General features: G+C 35.0%; 1 protein-coding gene across 1 annotated transcript in view; it reads right to left on the reverse strand.

The window, feature by feature from the left end:
- The window catches only part of LOC129224433 (ubiquitin carboxyl-terminal hydrolase isozyme L5-like), a 61,065-nt gene that overhangs the window by 23,982 nt on the left and 13,673 nt on the right, over nucleotides 1–23,410 (reverse strand). Inside the window, exons 6-8 of the mRNA XM_054858888.1 lie at nucleotides 17,421–17,551; nucleotides 5,829–5,895; nucleotides 2,499–2,598 (exon numbers count right to left, since the gene is read on the reverse strand). Of these exons, the coding sequence (XP_054714863.1) occupies nucleotides 2,499–2,598; nucleotides 5,829–5,895; nucleotides 17,421–17,551 (298 nt within the window). The remainder of the gene's footprint in view (nucleotides 1–2,498; nucleotides 2,599–5,828; nucleotides 5,896–17,420; nucleotides 17,552–23,410) is intronic.

A 23,410-nucleotide genomic window follows, 5' to 3' on the forward strand; every position in this document is an offset into this window, starting at 1 on the left:
AGGACCATTGAAGGTCCACGCTCGAGAGCTGGATTGGATGTCCGTTAGATGGATGGATGGTTCCTGTTGTCCAGGAGGACAGGTTTATTTTCTGAATTCAGCATGGTGGCATTGAATGGTCACAGGCAATTTTGATATGGGATCCAAATTTGGTGGATCGCGCCCTCACATGTTGTGCCAACTTTTAAGGAAGGAATAGTTTGTTTGGTATGAACTTTTTAACTCGTTCGTATGAACTATTCCGTTTATGGCATTGGACTCAAGGTTGTACTTATATTAATCTAGTCATATAAATTTTACTGGAACTTTAAACGATACTATTTTTAAGAAATGTTTTCCTACTGATATTTTTGGGGGGATTTTTTATTCAATTGTTGGGGAATGTGAATTTTATTTACACTTGTTATTATTTCCATGTTTTGACATATTTATTGTTTAATAAAATGTTTATTTAATTGTTAAATATGTGTCTGTATGTCCTTTCTTCCCGAGCAGATCATTCCACAAATTTTCTGTTGGGTTTGCTAGCTTAAAACCTGCTTTTAGTTCTTTGAACTTCGGGTTTTGATTGAGCTATCAGTTCGAATTTCCCAACATATATAAAGGGTGTGTGAGGGCTTCGGAAAACATTTCAATCGTTGGCGTAATGCAGAAACAAAGCGATTGTCCAAAAGGGCATGATCATTGGCTTCCGGGCCAAGGGTGGAAGCATTTCCGAAACGGCCGAGTTTGTGAACTGTTCGCGTGCCGTAGTGGTAAAAGTATACCGTGCATGGCAAAATGGGACTGTCCAAAATCAGCGACGTGGCAAATGTGGTGCACCAGGGGCCATAGATGACAGAGGCGAACAACAGTTGTGGAGATGCGGTCGAGCAGATAGACGGGCTACCGTTGAGCAACTGACCACCAAAATGAACCAAGGGGCTACCAAAAATGTCTCCAAACTACTATTCAGCGAACATTGCTGCGTCTGGGCCTCCGAAGCAGACGCCTGGTTCGTGCACCTATGCTGACTGCTGTTTGTCGACCACGAAGGCTAGAATTTGAACGCCAGTACAGCAGCTGGACGTCCACTGAGTGGCGAAAGGTAGCGTTTTCAGATGAATCGCGTTTTGTACTCCATCGGACAGATGGACGTTGGCGTATAAGGCGTGAGACCTCAGAAAGGAACCACCCTGCAACCATTGCCGGAACGGACCAAGCTGGAGGCGGGAGCATTATGGTCTTGGGAATGTTTTCCTGGCATTCTCTGGGTTCACTGATCATTGTGGAAGGCACGATGGATCAATACAGGTACGCATCTGTCCTTGGGGACCATGTCCCCCCATACATGCCCATTGTTTTTCCTCAGGATGATGGCATCTTCCAGCAGAACAATGCGAGGTGCCATACAGCTGCCAGTGTACGTGCGTGGTTCGAAGAGCACCAGGATGAGTTTACCGTCCTCCCCTGGCCAGCAAACTCACCCGACTTAAACCCAATCGAGCATCCGTGGGACCATCTCGATCGAGTTGTTCGCGCCATGGATCCTCAACCGCGTAATCTAGTGCAGCTGGCCACGGCATTAGAGTCGGCATGGCTCAACATCCCAGAGAACACCTTCAGGGACCTAAGTGACTCTCTTCCTGCACATCTCGCAGCAGTCCGCTCTGCGAAAGGTGGTTATTCTGACTTTTGACAGATGGTCACATTAATGTGACTGGACTGTGTATATATAGTGTAACCCTGATTTAACGATTGCCAAGGGACTGGAAAAATTTACCCATAAATCAAAGATATGCTTAAATCGAGGAGCATAGACATTCAATGCAGTCAAATCCAGATCAGTAAAATGCATCATTAAATTGAGGAAATCTTTTTTTCGGGTATCGTTAAATCGAAGTTTACTGCATATGCATTTTTCGGGAGCTCCTTCCTTCCCCCTAAAAATAGTTAAAACTAAAAATTTTTTAAAACAGTGTTTAGTGTATGAATTTAACATACATTATGCTTTGCATCTCAAAGCAAAATTCAGGCAGGATATAAGAAATTTATTTGCTCAGCAAGTCAGGTGAGCTGGATTTATAAATGGCAGGAATTATAAAAATGGAGGGAGCAAATTCAATCATTGGCTTAGCAAAAGCTTGGGCAAAGATTTCAAGTCACGTGACTCAACAACGACAAATGATTGACACGTTTTGCATGAGACCAGCAAAAGAAACCCGATTTCTTACAATGCTTTGCTTTAAAATCTATCATGTGACTTGGTGTCACGAATAAAAGTCTTCACTCCCTCCATTTTATCTCTTCTCAATGGTTATAACCTTATGTGCAGAGACCAATTGTTAATTTTATCACTTTTTAAAGACTTTTTAAGTGAAACAAATAACAATTATAATTTGCATAAAAGCAACAACACATTATATTTGTCACTATGAGGAAAATACATATACATATTTCTTCCCAAAACTTGAACAATTTAAGGAGCAAATCAAACCAAATGTTTTAAAATAACTTACATCAATTCGAGCTAATAATTCATCGATTTTCTTTCCTAATAGCATCTTTCTGTCAGTGATGATTGCCATCAAATTAAAATGAATTTCTCCTTCATTATACCTAAAATTTAAAATTCCAACTTATAACACTATATCTTCACCTCAGAGCAACACTAAGACATCTAATCCCAGGAATAACACTAAGATATCCCACTGTTGCTCTGAGGCGACTATATGAGCTATTTTATATATTCATGACCTGGTAACAAAAACACACTAAATACATTTCAATTGCATTAATATGCAAATAATTTTTAACATTTGTCAATCAATATTTTACGTTTGTAGTTCAGTTAGCTTATAATATTCTAAAAGTTGTCTAAATATTGTCACCTCAGAGCAACAGTAAGATATCCTACTGTTGCTTTGAGGCGAAAATTTATAAAAGGCAATATAATATTTTATAATGGAAATTCATTAGAGCTTACACACAAATTTTTCAATTTTTAGCTTATATTCGTTACTTTACAGCTTTGTTACAAACAGCTCTGATAATGTGCTACGAAACGATGAGCCTCTCATAATCATATTGTTTCATCACTGTCAATACTGTCAATATACCTGCACTTAACCATCACTTCAATCTTTGTGCATCACTAATTGTATAACTCATTGTATAAAGTAGATGTGCATTGCCAATTTAACAATGTAACTAATCGATTTCTCTTGAGTTTGAGCGATAGGGAGCAAAAGTGGGCTAGAGAGGACAACTTAAAAAAAAAAAATCAGATATTTTAAAGTTCAAGTTTTAATACAAATCTTTGCAGATTACAACATTGATTAACACCGAGAGTAACACCGAGTTTAATTTCACAAGCATTTCCTTAATTAAAGTTTATTGGTGAAAAAGTAAGTTCATGATCTGTTTTCCAATTACTTATATAGTTTAACTTTAATTCATAATTTCAAAGGAAATGAATAAGTATGTTATAAATGAACACAAATGAAATTTTGTTGACATTTTCGTTTGATATTGTTTCCTACTCATACCGGTTATACCCAAAGAGCTAAATGGCTCAATGGGGCTTTTTTAATGTGAAGCCTTAGGTTTGTACATATGATGCTGAATTGAATATTGGCAAAATTCTAAATAAGTTAGCTAGGCTAACCTATTTAAGATTTATCAGAACCTACAAGGCTTGGCTAAGCCTACGGTTTATTATTTACGTAAGAGAAGTGTAGTTGAATAGCTCACTAAAAATAGAGCACCAACTTCACTGAATTTCTTTGATCTCTGTACTTGATTGTGGATAATAGGCCCACTAGGGTGCGTCTTACTTTTGAAGATGTTATTTTTTCATGAGGCACCCTCTCATTTTGTTCCTTTGGATGAAAAAAAAATTCACATATCATAAAAATAAAAATTGAATAAAATTCAGAGGTTGCTACCATTGCTGCAAAATTTGAAATATATTTTTTTTCATCGATTATTATAATATTTATTTATGTTATATTTTTGTCATTAATTTTAATTAGTAATAAATTAGATTGTTACTGACTTTGAAATTATTTCATATTTTATTAAATCATGTTAATTAACTGTAGCTACAATCAACTCTTAACCACTTAACTAACTGCTGGTTAGCAGCTCAAAGAAACACAAGTTGTCAGTTAAGAACTTAAAAAGAAAATTAAGAGTTATATTTCAATAATCAAAAACAAAACTATTGGAATCCGGCATTAGATATTTGCTTGACCTTGCTCTTGCTGATGATACTTTACGCAAGATTTCACTTCCAGACGAGAAATTATTTCTAACTGAAAGAAAACTAGCTTAGGAGGACAAGACGAAATTGGTAACATATAAATCTCTATTTAAAAGAGCAACAGAACTTGAGTGAAAAGAAGAAATTTTGAAAGAAAGAAAATCATGAGGAATCTGAATCAACTGTTGAAAGTTTTTTTTTTTATTTTTTTAAGCCTCTGTTGTAATTGAATGTATTTTGACTGATTCTGAAGGACAAGAATTTGCAATAAAGTTCATCTAAATTTGGTCTTTTGTTGTTGAAAAGCATTTTCATTTACAAGAAGGAAACTGTTGCTTCAAGTAAGTTTATTTGATCTACGTGTCATTTCTGAAGGGACAAACTCCAAATTGGTCTCTTTCTTAAAGAAACCTAAAAGAACAACTCATCCAATGAAACACTGAACAGCAGATGTTGTAGAACTAAACCAAAGGGAAAAAAATAGAGGATTTCATTACTAACATTCAGATTTTTCACCATAATGGTTTTTCATCAAGTTTTTCCAAAGAGATATTACCAAATAGTTTGGATGACGAGTAGCAACCAGAAAAAGGCTTGTATATTTCACATTACTAGGAACAAGGGGGGGGGGGGAATTACAATATTGGTGAATGTAAAAGACTGAAATTGTAAACCAATGATATGAATGGCATAGTGTAACTTTTGCATGATTTTTGTTTGACATTATTACACAGAATAGAAAACATGAAATGCTTGTTATTTTTTTGTATGCATAGGAAATAAGTATTTGGGTTATATTTCTACCTTAACCAACTCAAATTCATGTTGATGTCAAATATTGCAATAGAAAATTGGGAATATATTTTTACTCTATTTTTTCACAATGAACGTAATTTTAATCGCTGGTAGCAACCTTTAAATTTTGTTCAAATTCTATGAAACTTTTGAGTGGGTGTTTCTTCATCAAAAGGAAGCAATTAAAGGGGTGCCCCATAAGAAATTCAAAATTTTTCAAAACGTGCATTATAAGATGCACCCTAAGGCCCACTTCATATTCATAAAATTGTTGTCCCAGATTCACATCAGCTCACCAATCTCCTGGTATTTGTGCTAAATATGGTATAAGTATAAGTATGGTATAAGTATGGTATAAGTATAGTTTGATAAGGTCTCCTTCAACAACTTTCTTTTCGCCTCTTAATTTTTAATAAAATTGTTCTAAAAATTCCTGATTCTTGGATTCAATCCATCTATTTGGCAAGCTATAGTTTGCATGATATTTAGAATTTTTCTTCAATGTTTACATAAAAAGAATAATGCCCAAACGAACAAAAGAAATTAAAATATATTTTGAATCATGTTCTTGAATTTTAGCTATTTATTCGACAATCAATTATTGGCATGGTTTGCCAAAACTAAGTGAAACATCCAATGTTGACGCATTTAAGAAACTTTACAAAATTTTAATAATTGCATAACCTTTTAAGTTGTACTTTGTTTGAAAATTTGAAAGAAATACTCGCTAAGAATAAAACTGCATAGTTATACTGATAACTAAAAGAGATAAAGAAAATATAAAGCTTACTTCTGTATTCGTTTTTCTATCACAGGTCGAGCTACTTCCAACCAATCACTGTTTGTTGGTATTGGTCCTATAATGGAAAAATCTTTAAATTACAAAGCTTTAAAATTGTTGTAAAAGATAACCAAAATATCCAAACTTTTATGGCAAACAAGTTTAAGTTCAAAAAATAGTCTGACATTTATAATAACTACATCTGCAAATTCAGAACAGAGTTTTTATCAGTCTTTTAAAATAACTCTTTTCTCACTGCAATTTTATAACTTTTCTTTGGAAAACTGCATTCTACATATTTGTTTTTCTTTGCAAAACAATATTTCAGAACAGAGATTGTCAATCACTGATCCGGGAGTGCTGGAAAAAACTCATACACTGGTCCTCAGAAATTTTTACCCGACTGCATTTAAAATCTGCTGCATTACAAAATAACATTTTTAATGATATATTTTACCTTGGTATACAATTAATTTTGTAATTTTTCTCAAAGGTTTATTTATTTAGTTATAATAACTAATGATTCTTTCCTTTCACATTGAAATATTATTGCAGATCAATTAAAATATTACAAATAAAATAACATTTATGTAACAGATCTTCAACTTTTTAAAAAAATCTCTTTTACAAGTTTCAAGTCAAAAGAAGTTGAGAAATGCTGCTTTCATAGGCTACTATGGCTATGTAAGCAAACTTGAATTTTTGTAAATTAAGCAAAAATATATTTTTTAATTAAAAAAAACATTATATATATATATATATATATATATATATATATATATATATATATATATATATATATATATATATATATATATTAATATATATATATATATATATATATATATATATATATATATATATATATATATATATATTAGGGTGGTCCTTATTTTTGAAGTTGTAGATATTTTACACGACGCTCCCTCAATTTGTTCCATTATACAAATAAATGATCCATGCAAAATTTTAAGTCAATCCATGAATATTAACACGTGCCCCTAGGGCCCTTTTTTTTTGAGTTTCGATGAAAAAATTGCGGATTTTCTCATTTTTATGTTAAAATATTCCTAGGTTTCATATTTAAAGTAATTTTGAACCTCAATAGATGTTGCTACTTCCAGACCAACCATTCTCTCACTTTCATTCTGTAAAATTTTATATATTACATAGGATACATGTACACCAATGGCCTTGGGACAGGCATACCGCTACTCTCGCTCCTTTCAAACCAAGAGGCAGAGGAACATTTCTTTCCACCAAGATGGACACAAGGGATTCTAAAAGCCATTAATGAATGGCCTAGCCATTAATGAATGATTTTTGAACACAACAAATTTCCTCCTCCAGGCTTTGGGGGTGTTGATTTAGAAAATTTTCTGTGTATGTAATAGGTGTGGCAAATAGGGTCACTAGATTTCCATGCTATAAATATAAGCAATGACAATTATATTTTAATTCGATGTTCATTAGTTATATACTTAAATGTTTATGCATTCTTATAATTTTTATTTTTGAAAAATCCTCGATTACCCTACCATAAAAATAAACTCTATTTTCCATATCTAAAATATAAATTAAAAAAATTCAAGATTACAATAATGTAAAAATCTATACTTTAAACTGTCTTCTATTTCAGTACATAGTCCTTTATTGTCATCAAATTCCTCTTGCAATTCACAAGATTTAGAAACCGAAATGGGTATCTATCCTAACCTGTTGAACCTTTTTTCTATATCTGGTCTACCACAGCACAAAAAAGCTTAACAACTGTTGATATCTGCCCGCATTTCATCAATGTTAGACAAATGCCATATTAGGGACAAAGATGCTGCTCATTTATTAACAGCCTATGTAAATGCAGTAAATTTAAATCCAAATAAGCTTATGATCAATCGTACATCCCTTAAGAAAGCAAGAGAAAATCTTCGAGAGGTAAAATCAGATTTCATGAATTTAAATTTAGATTTTTTAGTTATTCCCTGGGATACAAAGCTACATCAAATGTAACTGAAAAAAAAAAAAAAAAAACGCCGATAGGCTTACCATGATAGTTTAAGGTCCCTATGTTGAACTTTTTGAAACAGCTACTCAGAATTTCTGAGACATTTCTTCAGTTGTATATGATATCTTAGATGATTCAGTTAGCAATAAAACAGTTAGCAATAAAGCCCTTTATTGCTAACTGTTCAAGTTGTAGTGTTTTATACAGCGGCTTACAATACCGGCCGTATAAATTGTGCATATAATTTTATAGAGCAAAAGCTGAACGGTGATATATTGCATTTGTATTGCTATTATCATGCACTTGAAATCGTACTGCAGAGTGTCTTTAAAGAAGTTCTTGCCTTTCTTAGCTCTAGACTCGATATTCTATTATTTAAGCGCTTCAAAATTCAAAAAGTACACATACCACTTAAATTCTAAAAGAAGAATTTGATGACTTATTGTTCGTAGAAAGCGGAATTAAGAAATATTACAGAGAATTATCATAACGGCTAATAATATTTCTTGGTGAAGTCCTCCCTCCTACAGGGATATGTTTTCAGCAACCAGGAGCTTATCTGTGAGCCAGATGGGTGGCAAAAGGAATTTATTGTTTGAATATTTATGTATTTAGGAAACAATTTAAATTGGCCTTACATGAAAAGAATGCCCGTAAATGCTGTTTTACAGTTAAATGTTGGATGAAGATATAGTTTTTCGCAGCAACCTATTCTAGGCCTTTTAAATTAATATTAAGTCTAGTGTCTAAAAAACCTGCAGCGTACAAAATGATGACAAACATGCAGCAGAAGCAGTGATTGAAAAATTTATAAATCACTTATGGTACTTCGGGTATGAACTAGTAGCTTTGTCCGTATTGGATGAAGGAATTAACTTTGAAGATAGGAAAAGACTACTTCAAAAAAATGCTTGCTGAATAGGAAGACGTGTCTGATGATTGTATAAAAAATTTCAGATAACAGTAGATGATTTAGAATACTTTCTCAGTGAAGATCTTCCTCATTATAGAATCAATTCCAAGTCAATAAAACTGTTTGATAAGTTACAAACACCAAAATATGTTTTCCTATTTGATCCTGATTCATGGCAAAATGGAGGAAGCTATTTAAAGGGAAGAGATATCGTTAAAATGCTGAAAGTTGTGAATGATATAACTGAAAGAGGAGCACAATTAAGCGAAGAATTTCACAATCAATTTACCAAATATGAGTCACGAAAGCAATTTAGTATTTTACAGACAGTCCAAGACTATCGGAAAAAAATGCACACGACTGAGATACATTGAGAAAAGCGTACGATTATGGTTAAGTTTCTAAAGCACTATTTCATTCTTATTCAATGTAAAATCTTTAGATGATATGAAGTAATTAAAAAGATTAATTTTAGTGCTACCTCCCTGTAAAAATATTTTGCAAACATAGGAGAAACGATGTACGGGGTCTGAAGTAAAAACTCGAAGATTTGTGGGAAAATTATCAAAAGTGTTAAAGTTCAACGTCCTAGGGGCACGTGTTATTATTAACCGATCGAGTTCAAATTTTGCACTGATTACTTTTTATTATAGTGTCACAAAACTTGTTGAATTCCAAAAAAAATATTTTCCCATATAAATAAGGACCACCCTAATATATATATATATATATATATATATATATATATATATATATATATAAGCATTCAGTTTTCCTTTACATCAGTAACTTTAATTTTGAAAATTTCACACTCTTAAGGAAAACAAAAATTAGTTTTTTGTAAAAAATGGACATTATGAAGAAAACTAACACTACTATTTCACAAAACTTTTTCTGTGGTATTTATATTGAAAAACTTTTGCATTTTTGTGTTCTTTTTTCCCTGGCCACATATAAAACTATGTAACTGTGGATTAAAATTAAGTTCAAAAAAACTTTACAAAGCCATTTTTCATTTTTTTTAAACACTTGAACAAAAAATATATCTAAGCAAAAAACTTATTTATTCACCCAATAAAATTAAATATTTCAGACTCGACCTCTGCTTTACAGGCTTCTGTCTAGTAATGACCAAGAAATTAAGGGTTCTTGTATACAGAGCTGCAAAAAACTCCTGAGGGGGATTGGGAACATAGTAGTTTTTCAGTGGGTATCATCCCACAGTGGTTTGGCAAGAAATGAGATGCTGACTTCTTGGCCAAAAAATGAACTAATATTCTCCAGAGGTCTTGTGGAGCTTTGCCACTTCACTCTGCTTAGTTGGAGATAAAAAGAATTTACAGAAATGCATTCCAGGCTACTGAGAGTAAACCCTAGAGGAAACTCTGCAAGACATCCCACTGCGTCCCGTATTGTCCTCGAGCTGCTGCTCTTAGACTTTTAACAGGACACGATAGTTTAAATGCCTATTTGTACTGTTTTCACCTGATGGATTTTCCAACCTGTACTTTATGTAACTCTAAACAAGTCATCGACGCTGCTCGTCTGGACCATTGCTCCACACTAAATAATTTTAATTGTTTTGGAGAGCCTGTGGTTTAATTACCAAATGGTCAATTGACCCGGCATTTGAGAAATAAAAAATAAAAATAAAATAAATAAAATTAAATATGAACACAAAACTTTTAAACTTGAACCTGAATAAAATGTTAAAGGATGCTTTAACAAAGAGGGGTCATTTTTTAAACTTAGACCCCTAAGGTTTAAATATACATAATTTTATACAGATATACACAAACTGCTTTTGACAAACATACAAGAAATATTTCTTACATTCAAACAGTTTCCTCAATTAAAATATTAAGCATATTTTTAATTAAATTATTGATGTTTAAAAGTTAAAGTAACTTTTAAGCTGGTACTATGCTAATAACCCTCAAAAAATTACTTTAAGGCAAAAGCAAAAGTTACACAACACATGTTCTGTCAGTCCCTTGCAAATATTTTTAGAGTAATGAAAATTGAACTGGCTAGTGAATATATTGAACTAGATGCAATACATAAGTTCATTAACCAATACAATATGAACTGATTGAAATATTAATTAACACTGAAGTGAGATAGAAGCTAAAGATGTTATGTATGTATTTAGAATACTTTAAATAAGTGAAAGAAAAATAAAATTCAGCCAGCGATTAATTATTATTTTTTTGACATTTTATACTCTTAAAGGGCATGGAATTCCGTTTAAACCATTTCAGTGTAATGATTTTAAATAAATTTTATTTGCTTCGTTCTCAATAAGGTGGTCAGGCATGGAAGTGCCAATTTAAAAAAAAAAGAAGAAAAAAAAAAAAAAGCTTAACTTCATGTGGATTAGCAAATTATTGCAATAAGGACGAGCACTCTCTCAGTTAGAGGATATTATTAACCCCTTGAGGACCAGTGCTCGGAAAACGAAGCGCAGCTACGGGACCGAACGTTCTGAAATGGAACGCCGCCATCGGCCCGAGCATTTACAGCAGTTAAGCCTAACTGAACAAAAATATTCATATAAAATCAGCATCTCAAAATAATGGCTTGAAATTTTAATTTTGTTTAAACAATGTACTACTGATTACTAATTACTAATATAAAGACTATTACATTATTAGAAGGAACGAAATAAGTAGAATACTAAAACTTTAACCATGTGCACAAAATTAAATGATATGTGCACAAAAACAAAGTTAGAGTTTGACATCGTGAGTGTGGAATCAAAGAAAAAGAAATGTAGCAAAAAAATATGTTCCTTATGTAATTTTGATTAAAACAACTTAGGTCAACGAATTTAAACTAGTTATATTTCCCACGCGACAAGTTTCAAAACTGCTTCATAATTCACTCGAAAACATTCCCTTTCACTCACTTCGCTAATCATTTTTATTGCAGTTTCCCATTCCCAAATGAAAAAGAATAAATACAGAAGAACAATATCAGAAAGGATTCAAAAATAATCATAAACTTCAGGCCTCTTGAACTCATTCCTGTACTCTCATTGAACGGGGAATCCCAAAAGTCTGGAACACATACGCAAAAATATTTTAACCTTCCTTCCCTCCCCCATAATTTATTCAGCTAGATGTATATCTCTTTCAATTACTCGTAAAAAAAAGAGAAGCAAAGATATAAGCAAGAGCAATTGAGACCTCATAAATCATATGCGCAGAGCAGTGATTCACTGTTGTTTACATAAAAAAAAAATCTATCCCATTGAGAGGCCCAAATAAGAAACTAAAGCGTGTACATGAAGGTCAAATACCATGTGACTCGAATATGATCAAAGTTATAGCCATTTAGCGCCATCTAGTATCATTTAAATATTCAATTCAATCGTTCCATTTCGAGAAAGCATATACGTGACGCTGGGACTACAGCGTCGATCAGAGTGCGTAGCGGATAAGTGACGCTGGGCTGATAGGAGAGGAATCGTTGCGTAGCGTCCGTGTGACGCTGGGTGCGAACGGGTTAAAAGCATTAAAAATACTTTTGCATGCAAATAATAAAAGGAATTAATGAGACAAATTAAAAACCACCAATGATTTGATAATAAAACTAAAGAAAAAATAAAGAAATTCTTAAAATAATAAATAAAATGAGCAGATTGAAGGAAGCAAATGCAAAATTAAATATTGACTCCCAGAAGAATAGAAATACTAGCAGGATGCAAAAAGATTGGAATCTCAAACATTGTGCTATTTTCGGTAACTCAAGTGTTCAATGTTAACAAGTTTTCAAAACAAATTAATTTTTCACTTCTATGCACTTTAAAAGTCACAAAGAAGACTTCAAATTCTTTTGAACTACAAGAAATCTGTTTAAAAGTCAATCCTAACCCTCTACCTTTTTGTCAAGCTTTCTCAATGAATTTAGGTCCATTTCAAAAGGACCAGAAAGCCTTTAACAAACCAGATTTCCGCGAAAATGTGGAAAACTTCCATGCCTGTAAAATAAGCACCAAATATGTGAAATATCCGATTCTCATAGTGGATTCAAGGAGATCACAGGCATCAAAGCAAAGGCGTTAAAGCATAAAAAGAATTTAAGTAAAATTATATTGTAATAGCATTTTAAAGCTCTACCATACATACATTATTAATAACTATTGATCTAGTTGAAGTAAAAATAAAATTAAACCAGCAATTCGATTAACTTTTTGACTCTCAAAAAGAACACAGAATTGTCCTTGAAAACTTTTAATTTATGATTTTAATAAAAAGAAAAAAAATCATTTATTTGCCTTCTAAAAAAGTATGTCGTTGCCTCAGAGCAACAGTAGGATATTTCAGTATTATTAACACTAGAACGACTGACATTTTCTGTATACCTAGAAAGACTGAAGGGGCCAGTGAGGCCCCTACCCATTTTTGGGGTGAATTATTTTAAAAATTCTTCCAGAGTGTGTCCACACGCCCAATGCACCTTCTTTCATGACTAAATAAAAACTTAGTATGCAATTATTTATAGTGTTTCTTTCTATACTGGCCAAAAGCTTGGATCAGTTTTTCTTTTCAACCATTACTACCATTAGGCTGGTAAGCAGTCAGTACTGTTTATAGCATTTGGATATCCAACTGGCTGTATAAAGCGAAAGTTACAGGTTAAACTAGAGAGAATGGCCTTTTTTTATGCTAGAACAATTAGGAGAAAGGGAAATTTTTTTTTTTTAATTGTAAAAAAGCTTAGGGGCCAATGTGGCTTCTCCCGTCTTTCTAGGTATAAGGATCAATATTTACAGTACGATGAGGCGCATGATAGAATGATTAAACAAGCATTCAAATAGTGTCATAATGAAAAGTCAGGAAGTTACATTACATTCCGTTAGATATTATCCGAGTTATTAAACAACAAACTATGCGAGGGGCCACACAGGCCCCTCTGTCTTTCTAGTGTTAATGGGATTAGATGTCTTAATGTAGCTCTGAGGCGACAATATTAAGTATCAAAAATTAGAAAAATTAAGATAGCATTTTTCAAAACTAAGGATTAATTTTCAAAGATGAAAATACTGGAAATCCGGTAAAATAGCTGAACAAGATTACCCCTGTTAACAGTTAAAATCAAATTTCAATACTGAAGTCACTGATCATCTTATGGTAGTTTAAATTAAGCACTCTAAACTAAGCACCCAAATACACAAAATGCACAGCAAGTTGTAAGTTTAGATTTTTTTTTCTTTTAATTGTGCCATTTTGCACAAAATATTTTTGAACTAGTGCTAGTTTAAACATGGTTGGTTGGAAAAGCTAAATATTGGCAATTTACAATCACAGGGTTCACACCTTTAAGGGAGAAAAAAATTCAAGCACTTTTCAAGTACTTTTCAAGGCAAAAAAAATTTTTTTCAAGGCAATATCATAAATTTGTACTAAAAATATTGTATGAAGATTTCATTTAATGCAAACATATAAATAATAGGTAATAATATAAAAAAGTAAAGAAAAACAAAATTGCCTTTTCTACAACAACAGACTCTGATAAAAAAAAATCCACTGTGTTGAAAGTTTTTCTGCAAATGTCTGAAAAACTTGGTCATAAAGAGGAGCAGGTCCTACGAGGTTTAGTTTTGAAATCTTCACATTCAAAGAAGTATATTTTATAGAATATGCACGTTAATATTTATAAAAAAAAATTAAAAAAAAAACCTTTCCTGAGTGATTTTAATTTTTATCAGAAGGAACCACAATGCCTAAATTCAATGGAATTGCTAGAGGAGGTTTTGATTGATAGTGGTTCATACACATATAAGGGCAGTTAGGATCAAAAACGCAACCCAGAAGGTAATTTCCGGTTGCACTATGTTTAATAGTATTAGACTTTTGATAATTATTTATAGGTATCAAAGTATAAATCAATCAATCGATTTCATACAAAATCACCTGTAAGTTTCACCGAGCTAATCGGGGGGGGGGGGGGGGGATCGGGGGGGGGGATAATTTTTAAAACTAAGACCCCTATTACTTAAATATACATGTGTACAGCAACTACATATAAAATTCATTTCTTATGTTAAAATAATTTATGAAGTTAAAATATTGCACAGATACGTGCCTGTTGATAACCAGCAACAAGCAAAGGGCCTAACTAGGTTGGTCCTAGTCAATTTATTTGACCCCAATGAATATCAATGACCTTCCTTAAGCTATCTACCCCTTATCTGATTACAGCCTCTTCTGGTAAGCTGTTCCAAATGCCCCACAACCCAACAAAAGTAGTAATTTTGAATATTTGAGGTAAAGGGGGAAAATTGGAAGTAGGGAGGTGAAAGCATAACAAACTCTACTGGATTTCCAGTGAATAACCAAAACACAATCACCCGTGTTATATACCTTAATTATTTTAGCAGACATAAAAAAATGATGTACTTATAAATTCAACTTTACAAAATTGTATAACTCAACTTTATCATTAAAATACAAACTTTAAGTCAAAATGTTAAGTGCTCTATCGCTTAAATTAAAATTTTTTTCAAAAAATCTGTAATAACCAAGAATTAGCTAATGATAAAATTAAAATCAAAATTGCAAAATTAAGCAAGTATATATGTAATTAAACAAAACAAAAATAATTAACTTTTTAGTTATTGAAAATAATATAAACAAGCTAATCTTATGTAGCATGTGTCAAAATAATTTCTAGTTGCTAAAAAATATAAAAATATTTACAAGATGCAAAAGGGTTGAAACCTCAAACAAGAGAAGCAAATTGTCACGAATTAAGTTCAATGCTGGCATGTTTCCCATAAAATAAATTCATTAATTTTTTACTAAAATTAAACATAAAATACATCATAAAATTAAACATAATCTAAGGCAGCATGTATGAAAATAACATCTGATTAGCCAAAATATTTAAATATTTGGAAGATGCAAAAAGATTCAAATTTCAAACACGAGAAGCAATTTTCCGCGAAGTCTGAGTAAGTTCAACGTTGGCATGTTTTCCATAAAATAAATTTATTAATATTTTACTAAAATTAAACATAAAATATGCTAATCTGAGGTAGTATATGCGAAAATAACAATCGATTAGCCAAAATAGTTAAATATTTGCAGGATGTAAAAAGATTGAAATTTCAAAAAAACAGAGAAATTTTTCGCGAAATTCGGGAAAGTTCAATGTTGTTATGGTTTACAAAATAATTCCTTTTTTAGACATGGAAATTAAACAAAAAATAAACTAATCTGCGGTACTATACGTCAAAATAGCTTCCGATTGTAAAAAACTTCAAAATATTTACAAGATGGGAAAGGATTGAAATCTCTAACAGGGAAGCGATTTTTCGCGATGTTGCAAATCGAACGCATGTTCAGAAAATAGCATTAGTAAAATACTTTATTAAAAGTTTTAAGCACAATCCGATGATTTTTGAAAGAATTTAAGCACCAAGAAACTTTTTTAAGGTTTTAAAACTTTTTCAAGGTTTTCAAGCACTTTTCAAGGTTTTTCAAGGACGTACGAACCCTGAATCATTATAAAGGGGAGAAATGATTAAAATCAAATAGTTTTTCTTTAAAGCTATTTATTTCTCTGCCTGGTACTTTATGCTGTTCTCAAACTCTCTAATATTAGTTTTAAAGCACAACAAGCAATTAAAATGCTCTTTAAAAGCCTAAAAATGTCAACGAGGGACTTACATCAGGCATCTTATTTTTTTTCTTGTTGCACAGAGTTATGTAACTAGAAGTACAGGAAAAGATAAGCTGGTACTGGCAGTCCTTTATTATGAAAAAATTACTTATGCTTGTGAAAATATGTTTTTTCCCTCCCCAAAAACGCCCTGTGGGTTAGGCGACAAAAATTTGAAAATGCTAGGGTAAGAAGCTGTTACATTGCCCTTTAAAATGAAACAAAAACTATTGTTATTCCATGGCAAGAAAGATATATAAGCCTTTAAAGTAATTCAATAATAAATTTTAAATACCACTTAAAAGAGTAAGTTGACTACATAAATATCTAATAATACCATCAAATCAAATTTCATTAAAATATATTCACAAAATATAATTTTCCACAAAAAATAGCTTTCAATTTTTATTAACTATCTTTACAAAACAATTTTTCACCAAAAACACATGTTTTCTTCAAAGGCTTATATTTCCTACATGCCTTCGAAAAAGAAGAGTTTTTGTTTCATTTTGTAGGGCAACATAACAGCCTAATTCTTGCCCTAAACATTTTCACATTTATCAATTAACCCACAAACCATTTTTGGGGAGTGAAAAAACTCATTTTTCCTTTTTTCTAAAGTTCAAGCAATTTTTCATCAAGGACTACTAGTATCAACCCATTTTTTTCTGTGCTTCGGGTATGCATAACTAACTGCCATAGGAAAAAAAAATAGCTTCCTACTTTATATCCCTCATCAAATTCTTTAGACTTGAAATGACGAAAATCGCTCTTTTTTTAACCATGATTTCACCCCAGAAAATTTCTAATTAGGCTTAATTTAAATAGTTTCTTTTAATACAAATAAAAGTCTATTCTTTCAGCACTACAATAAACTTTCTAAGTAAAAGTAAACCTCCATTTTCATGTTTAAAATGCTTATTTGCTCTTTGAGATCAGAAATGAAATGTGATTTAAAAACATTTATATTATAAAAACACATAAAAAAGTGATGTTAAAACTAAAACTTTATTACCCAGATCAATTGGTCCATCCTTCAGGCCATCAAGTTCATACAATCTATTATCTATAGGGACATAAGCAACAAAATGATAAACATCTTCTTCTTTGTTAGGTTGCCGAGAATCAAACTCGAACATCTGTTGCCTGAAAGGAAATACATACAGCTTTAAGTGAACTTGATACATGCTCTTCTTCTCTTGATCTTTCATAATTAATAACAGAACTTTATTATATAAAGATATTTTAAAAGGGTCAAACCATTTCTGAAATAGGAACAGGATTTTTAATTCAAGGACTTGTAGAATTGGAAATTATACAATGATATCTATGAAAATCAGAGTTCATAGTAAACTAGCACAAAATATTCGATTAAGTTACATTACATATATTTATATTGTTACAAATCCTGTAAATAGTAATTATTGTAGCAACGTAACCTGTAAATAGTTTCCCGTAATGAATATACAACCCCTTTTCATATGGCTAAAGTATACGACCCCTATTTCCTTTTTGTTCATTGATAAAATTTGATAACGGTCTACTACTTTACAGAAGCGTGTGGAATGTTGTGGAAAATTCTTTTCGGTGTATATAAGCCGTTAGCGATGGATAAACGGGGAGTTTCGATTGAGGATTTCGAACTGAGAGTGTGTATTTACTCTGTTTATAGCGAGGCATTTCGCTGTGTTGTTTTCGTATTTGGAAGTAAATACGTGTGTAAACGTTGAGTTTACGGTGTTGTGTGATAATTGCTTTATTGCTGATGAATAATTTAGCAGTTGTTGACGATCTTTCCTGTACATAGTGTAAATAAATTTCCTGTGCTTTTATCAAGAACTGTGTCTTCATTTCAAGAAAGTGGAAGTCGCACCGAATCCGTTACAATTTGGCGCCCAACGTGGGGCTTCTTCTAGACTTTCTTGGAGTAAGTGTGACTTTGGACATTTTTTTCATAAAGACTTTTTTTGAATTTGGACTTTAATTTTATGGTGATTACTCGCACAATGGATGAACAATTAAAACAACTTCTTGATGCAATCAACTCTGTTAAAAATGAATTGGCGGCTAATCAAGACCAATTAAAAAGTGATTTGACTGCAAGTTTTACTGCAAATCAAGAACAATTAAAAAAATGATATGGCGGCTAATCAAGAACAAATAAAAAATGATATGGCGGCTAATCAAGAACAAATAAAAAATGATATGGCGGCTAATCAAGAACAATTAAAAAGTGATCTGACTGCAAGTATGTTGGCAAATCAAGACCAGTTAAAAAGCGATTTAACGGTGCTGAAAAAGGACTTAACGTCTAACCAAGAAGAAATTAAAAACGACCTTATTTCGGTAAAGACTGTGATGGAAAATAAATTTAATGACATAGAGCATCGAGTTGATGCTATTGAAGAAAAATTTGATACCGTTGAAAGCCGATTCAATGCTGTAGAAAATAAATTTGAAGAAGAAGATAGAAGATTTCATCTACTTAAAGAAGAGATCTTTAAGGACGAGGAAAGGAGATTGGCGACCGCGGAAAGCAGCTCTGTACAGTTTGGCGCTCCCACATCAGTTGCTCGACCGTCCATTAAACTTGCCACATTTGATGGGAAAACTTCGTGGCAGGTTTACAAAACTCAATTCATGATAGTGGCGGAAGCGAATGGATGGGACTCTGCTACCAAGGCCTGTCATCTTGCAGCATCCCTGAGAGGTGACGCAGCGGACATTCTCCAGACCCTTCCAGACAGCCAGCGCCTGGATTTCGCCGCCCTCACAGCTGCGTTGGAGCTTTGCTTCGGTGGGAAGTGCCAGAAAGATTTCAGCCGACTCCAGTTGAAGTCCCGTTTCCAGAAAACTGGGGAACCCTGCAAGAGCTTGCGGCGGACATCGAGAGACTGTCTCATCTTGCTTTTTACGACTGCCCTGCGGATGTTCGAGACAACCTGGCACTCAACTACTACATCGAAGGGGTTCGAGATCCGGAAATCCAGAAAGCTCTACGGATGGCGGATGTCAAAGACCTGAATTCTGCCGTTGTGTATGCGATGAGATACGAGGCCGCCCAAGAAGCAACCCGTGTGGATCGCCATCTAATCCGGACTCAGGAAGCTGATGAGTCTGATTCCAGGTCGTCCCACCTCGCTGAACTTGAGAGACAACTCGGTGACTTGGCAAGACATCTGAGCAGCATAACAGCTCAAAAGAAACATGAGCAGAAGTGCTGGAAATGCGGTAGTGAAGGACACCTGCGAAGGAGTTGTCCGGCTCGCCAAGCTACGCGAGGGAAGGAAATCACCACCACCAGAGCTCTGCAGATTTCCTCTTCTAGTAGTGGCAGTGATGGACTTTTCATTTACGCACATGTAAATGGGAACCCCTGCAGACTGATTGTTGACACTGGAGCCAATGTGACAATCATTAGGACAGATGTGGCTCGTGAATTTGGATTGAAACTGCTGTGGACATCGCCACGCGTAAGTCTCCAGCCTGTGACAGGTGACAAAATCGAGATTGACGGTAAAGTGGAACTGGAAATAGTGTTTGGGAATGCCACCTACCATCATACGGCATTCGTCGCTAATATCACGGACCCCTTCATTCTCGGATTGGACTTTTTGAAGAAATATGACTTCACTCTCGACTTCAAGACTAATGAGCTGCACTCGATGAGAGAAGACATTGCCGTTTTCCCTGCAGAAAGTGATGTAAAATCCGCTCATCAAATAATAGCCCAAACAGATTTATCGATTCCCTCAAGGTCAGAATCATTAATACCTGGCTCCATTGAAGAAACCAATAGTTTTCGATTTGGACTCATTGAATACCCTAACCTAAGCAATAGCCTAAAAGGAGTGCTGGTAGCATCTACGCTTGTGGACCTTTCTAAGGATGTAATTCCTGTGAGAGTCGCCAACGTGAGTGAAAGGCCAAGGAATATCCGAAAAGGTGAAGTGTTGGCAACCTGTACTCCAGTAAACTGCATCATTAGAAGAATCAATTCCCCCGAGACTGTGTCTTCTGAGTCCTTGACATCGAAGTTAATTGGGAGTGCGCCATTATCGAAAGATCAAAGAACTGCTGCGGAACAATTGGTGGACGACTTCAAGCATCTGTTTTCATCTACATCGGAGGATGTGGGCCGGACGAATTTAACGCAGCATAGGATCTACACTGGAGAACACCCCCCTATTAAACAGCATCCAAGACGACTACCATTCGCCAAGAAGGAAGAGGTTGAGACCCTCCTGAAAGAGATGAAGGAGAATGATGTCATTGAACCTTCATCCAGTCCTTGGGCTGCTCCCATTGTCTTAGTCCGAAAGAAAGATGGCTCCACCAGATTTTGTGTCGATTACCGACGACTAAATGAAATCACCAAGAAAGACAGTTACCCTCTTCCACGGATAGACGACACCTTGGACACTCTTTCCGGACACAAGTGGTTTTCGACCCAGGACTTGAAGAGCGGCTACTGGCAGGTTGAGATACACCCTGATGACCGAGAAAAGACAGCATTTACAACTGGACAAGGCTTATGGCAGTTTAAAGTGATGCCCTTCGGCCTCTGCAATGCACCAGCCACGTTCGAGCGTCTTATGGAGACAGTGTTAAGAGGACTTTCGTACGAATCCTGTCTGGTCTACTTAGACGATATCATCATCGTGGGACGCAGTTTCGAAGAACATCTGGCTAATCTTAGGAAGGTGCTGCAAAAGCTTAAGGAAGCCAATCTGAAGTTAAGCCCGTCCAAATGTAATTTGTTCCGCCGGGAAGTGAACTACCTTGGTCATATCATCTCTTCTGAAGGTGTACAAACCGATCCAGAGAAGGAGCGGTCAAGGGTTGGAGTCGTCCCGAAAACATCCATCAGCTGCGAAGTTTCCTGGGGCTCTGCACGTACTACAGGAAGTTTGTAAAGAGTTTTTCCAACATTGCACGACCTTTGCATAAGCTGACGGAGAGCAAGCAAAAGTTTGAATGGTCCAAAGAATGCGAAGATGCATTTCTACGACTGAAGGAGGCTTTAACATCAAAGCCTATCCTCAGCCTGAAAAACCCTTCATCCTGGACACTGATGCGAGCAACGAGGGCATTGGAGCTGTTTTATCCCAAGAAATTGACGGCAATGAACATGTCATTGCTTACTGGAGCAAATGCTTATCAAAGTCGGAGCGAAATTACTGCGTCACCAGAAAGGAGTTACTGGCCCATAGTGAAAGCTGTAGAACACTTCCATCATTACCTCTACGACCGAAAATTTCTGCTTCGGACAGATCATGCCTCATTAACTTGGCTTTTGAACTTCAAAAATCCGGAAGGCCAGATAGCCAGATGGATACAGCGGCTCCAGGAATATGACATGGAGATCAAGCATCGAAAAGGGTTATCTCACGGGAATGCTGACGCTTTATCAAGGAGACCCTGTCCTGAGAACTGCCACTATTGTTCCCGAATCGAGAAACAGTATGGAACGACTAGCCCTACCGCCTATCAGGTGACAGTGACTCCAATATCATCAGAACCTGATCCATGGAGTGACGACCAAGTTCGAAAAGATCAACTTGAAGACCCCGACATAAAACCAATTTCGGAGTTCATGGAGAGTGACAGTCGGCGACCTAGCTGGCAGGACGTTTCCATCTTTAGTCCTGCAACAAAAAGATACTGGGCTTTATGGAACTCGCTCCATTTACGGAACGGCGTGCTACACCGAAAATGGGAATCTGATGACGGCAAAACGTCTAGGTGGCAGTTACTACTTCCCCGATCAAGGATTTCAGATGTTCTGAAAGAAATACATAGTAGTGCGACTGGAGGACATTTTGGTGTGATGAAAACCCTCAATAAAGTTCGGGAGCGCTTCTTCTGGAGCAAGGCGAAGGATGACGTGGAGAAGTGGTGCCATTCTTGTGACGCCTGTTCTGCTCGTAAAGGACCGAAGAAAAGAAGCAGAGGGAAGCTACATCTGTACAACGTTGGAGCTCCTTTCGAACGAATTGGGATTGACATCCTGGGTCCTCTACCAAGAACTGCTGATGGGAACAAATACATTCTTGTTTCCATCGACTACTTCACCAAATGGCCGGAAGCATATCCCATTCCAGATCAAGAGGCTACCACCGTAGCAGAGACTCTAGTCCAACATTGGATCTCGAGATACGGAACACCTTTGCAGATTCATTCCGATCAAGGGAGGAATTTCATCTCTGCTGTGTTTAAGGGCCTATGTCAAATTTTCGGAATTGAGAAAACTAGGACAACACCACTACACCCACAATCGGACGGCATGGTGGAGAGATTTAACCGCACAATCCTGAATAATCTCTCGCTTATGGTATCCAGAAATCAACAGGATTGGGACAAGAAGCTACCTTTGTTCCTGATGGCCTACAGCAGTGCTGTCCACGAGACTACCGGATATGCCCCATCTCAGATGCTCTTCGGACGAGAGCTTCGGCTACCTTGTGATCTCGTCTTCGGTCGTCTCCGGATGCGCCTTCATCGCCTGAGGAGTACATCCAGGATCTCCAGGCCCGGTTGGAAGACGTTCATAACTTCGCACGAGAGCGAATCAACATCGCGGCGGAGAAGATGAAGACCCGATACGACACAAGGTCTACTGGACATGAATTCAACGAAGGCGACAAGGTTTGGTTATGGAATCCCATCCGACGGAAAGGTCTTTCACCCAAATTGCAGTCGCATTGGGATGGATCCTACAAAGTCCTTAACCGACTAAATGACGTCGTTGTGAGGATCCAAAAATCACCTAATGCAAAACCTAGGGTTGTACATTATGATCGGTTAGCCTCATACTATGGCCATAGTTCATGACTATTACGTAAACAACCATGGTTGATAACATAAAAGTTGTAGATAATTTTGCTTTTAATGTTTAGTAATATTTCTTGTTATTATTGTGTTTCCTATGCATTATTGGTTATTATTTAATGTGTGTATTTGTGAACATGTGATAGAAGTTTGGCACCCTTTCTGGGGATTGTA

This window comes from Uloborus diversus, chromosome 6 (assembly GCF_026930045.1).
Source record: "Uloborus diversus isolate 005 chromosome 6, Udiv.v.3.1, whole genome shotgun sequence".
In the NCBI taxonomy this organism is placed as follows: domain Eukaryota; kingdom Metazoa; phylum Arthropoda; class Arachnida; order Araneae; family Uloboridae; genus Uloborus; species Uloborus diversus.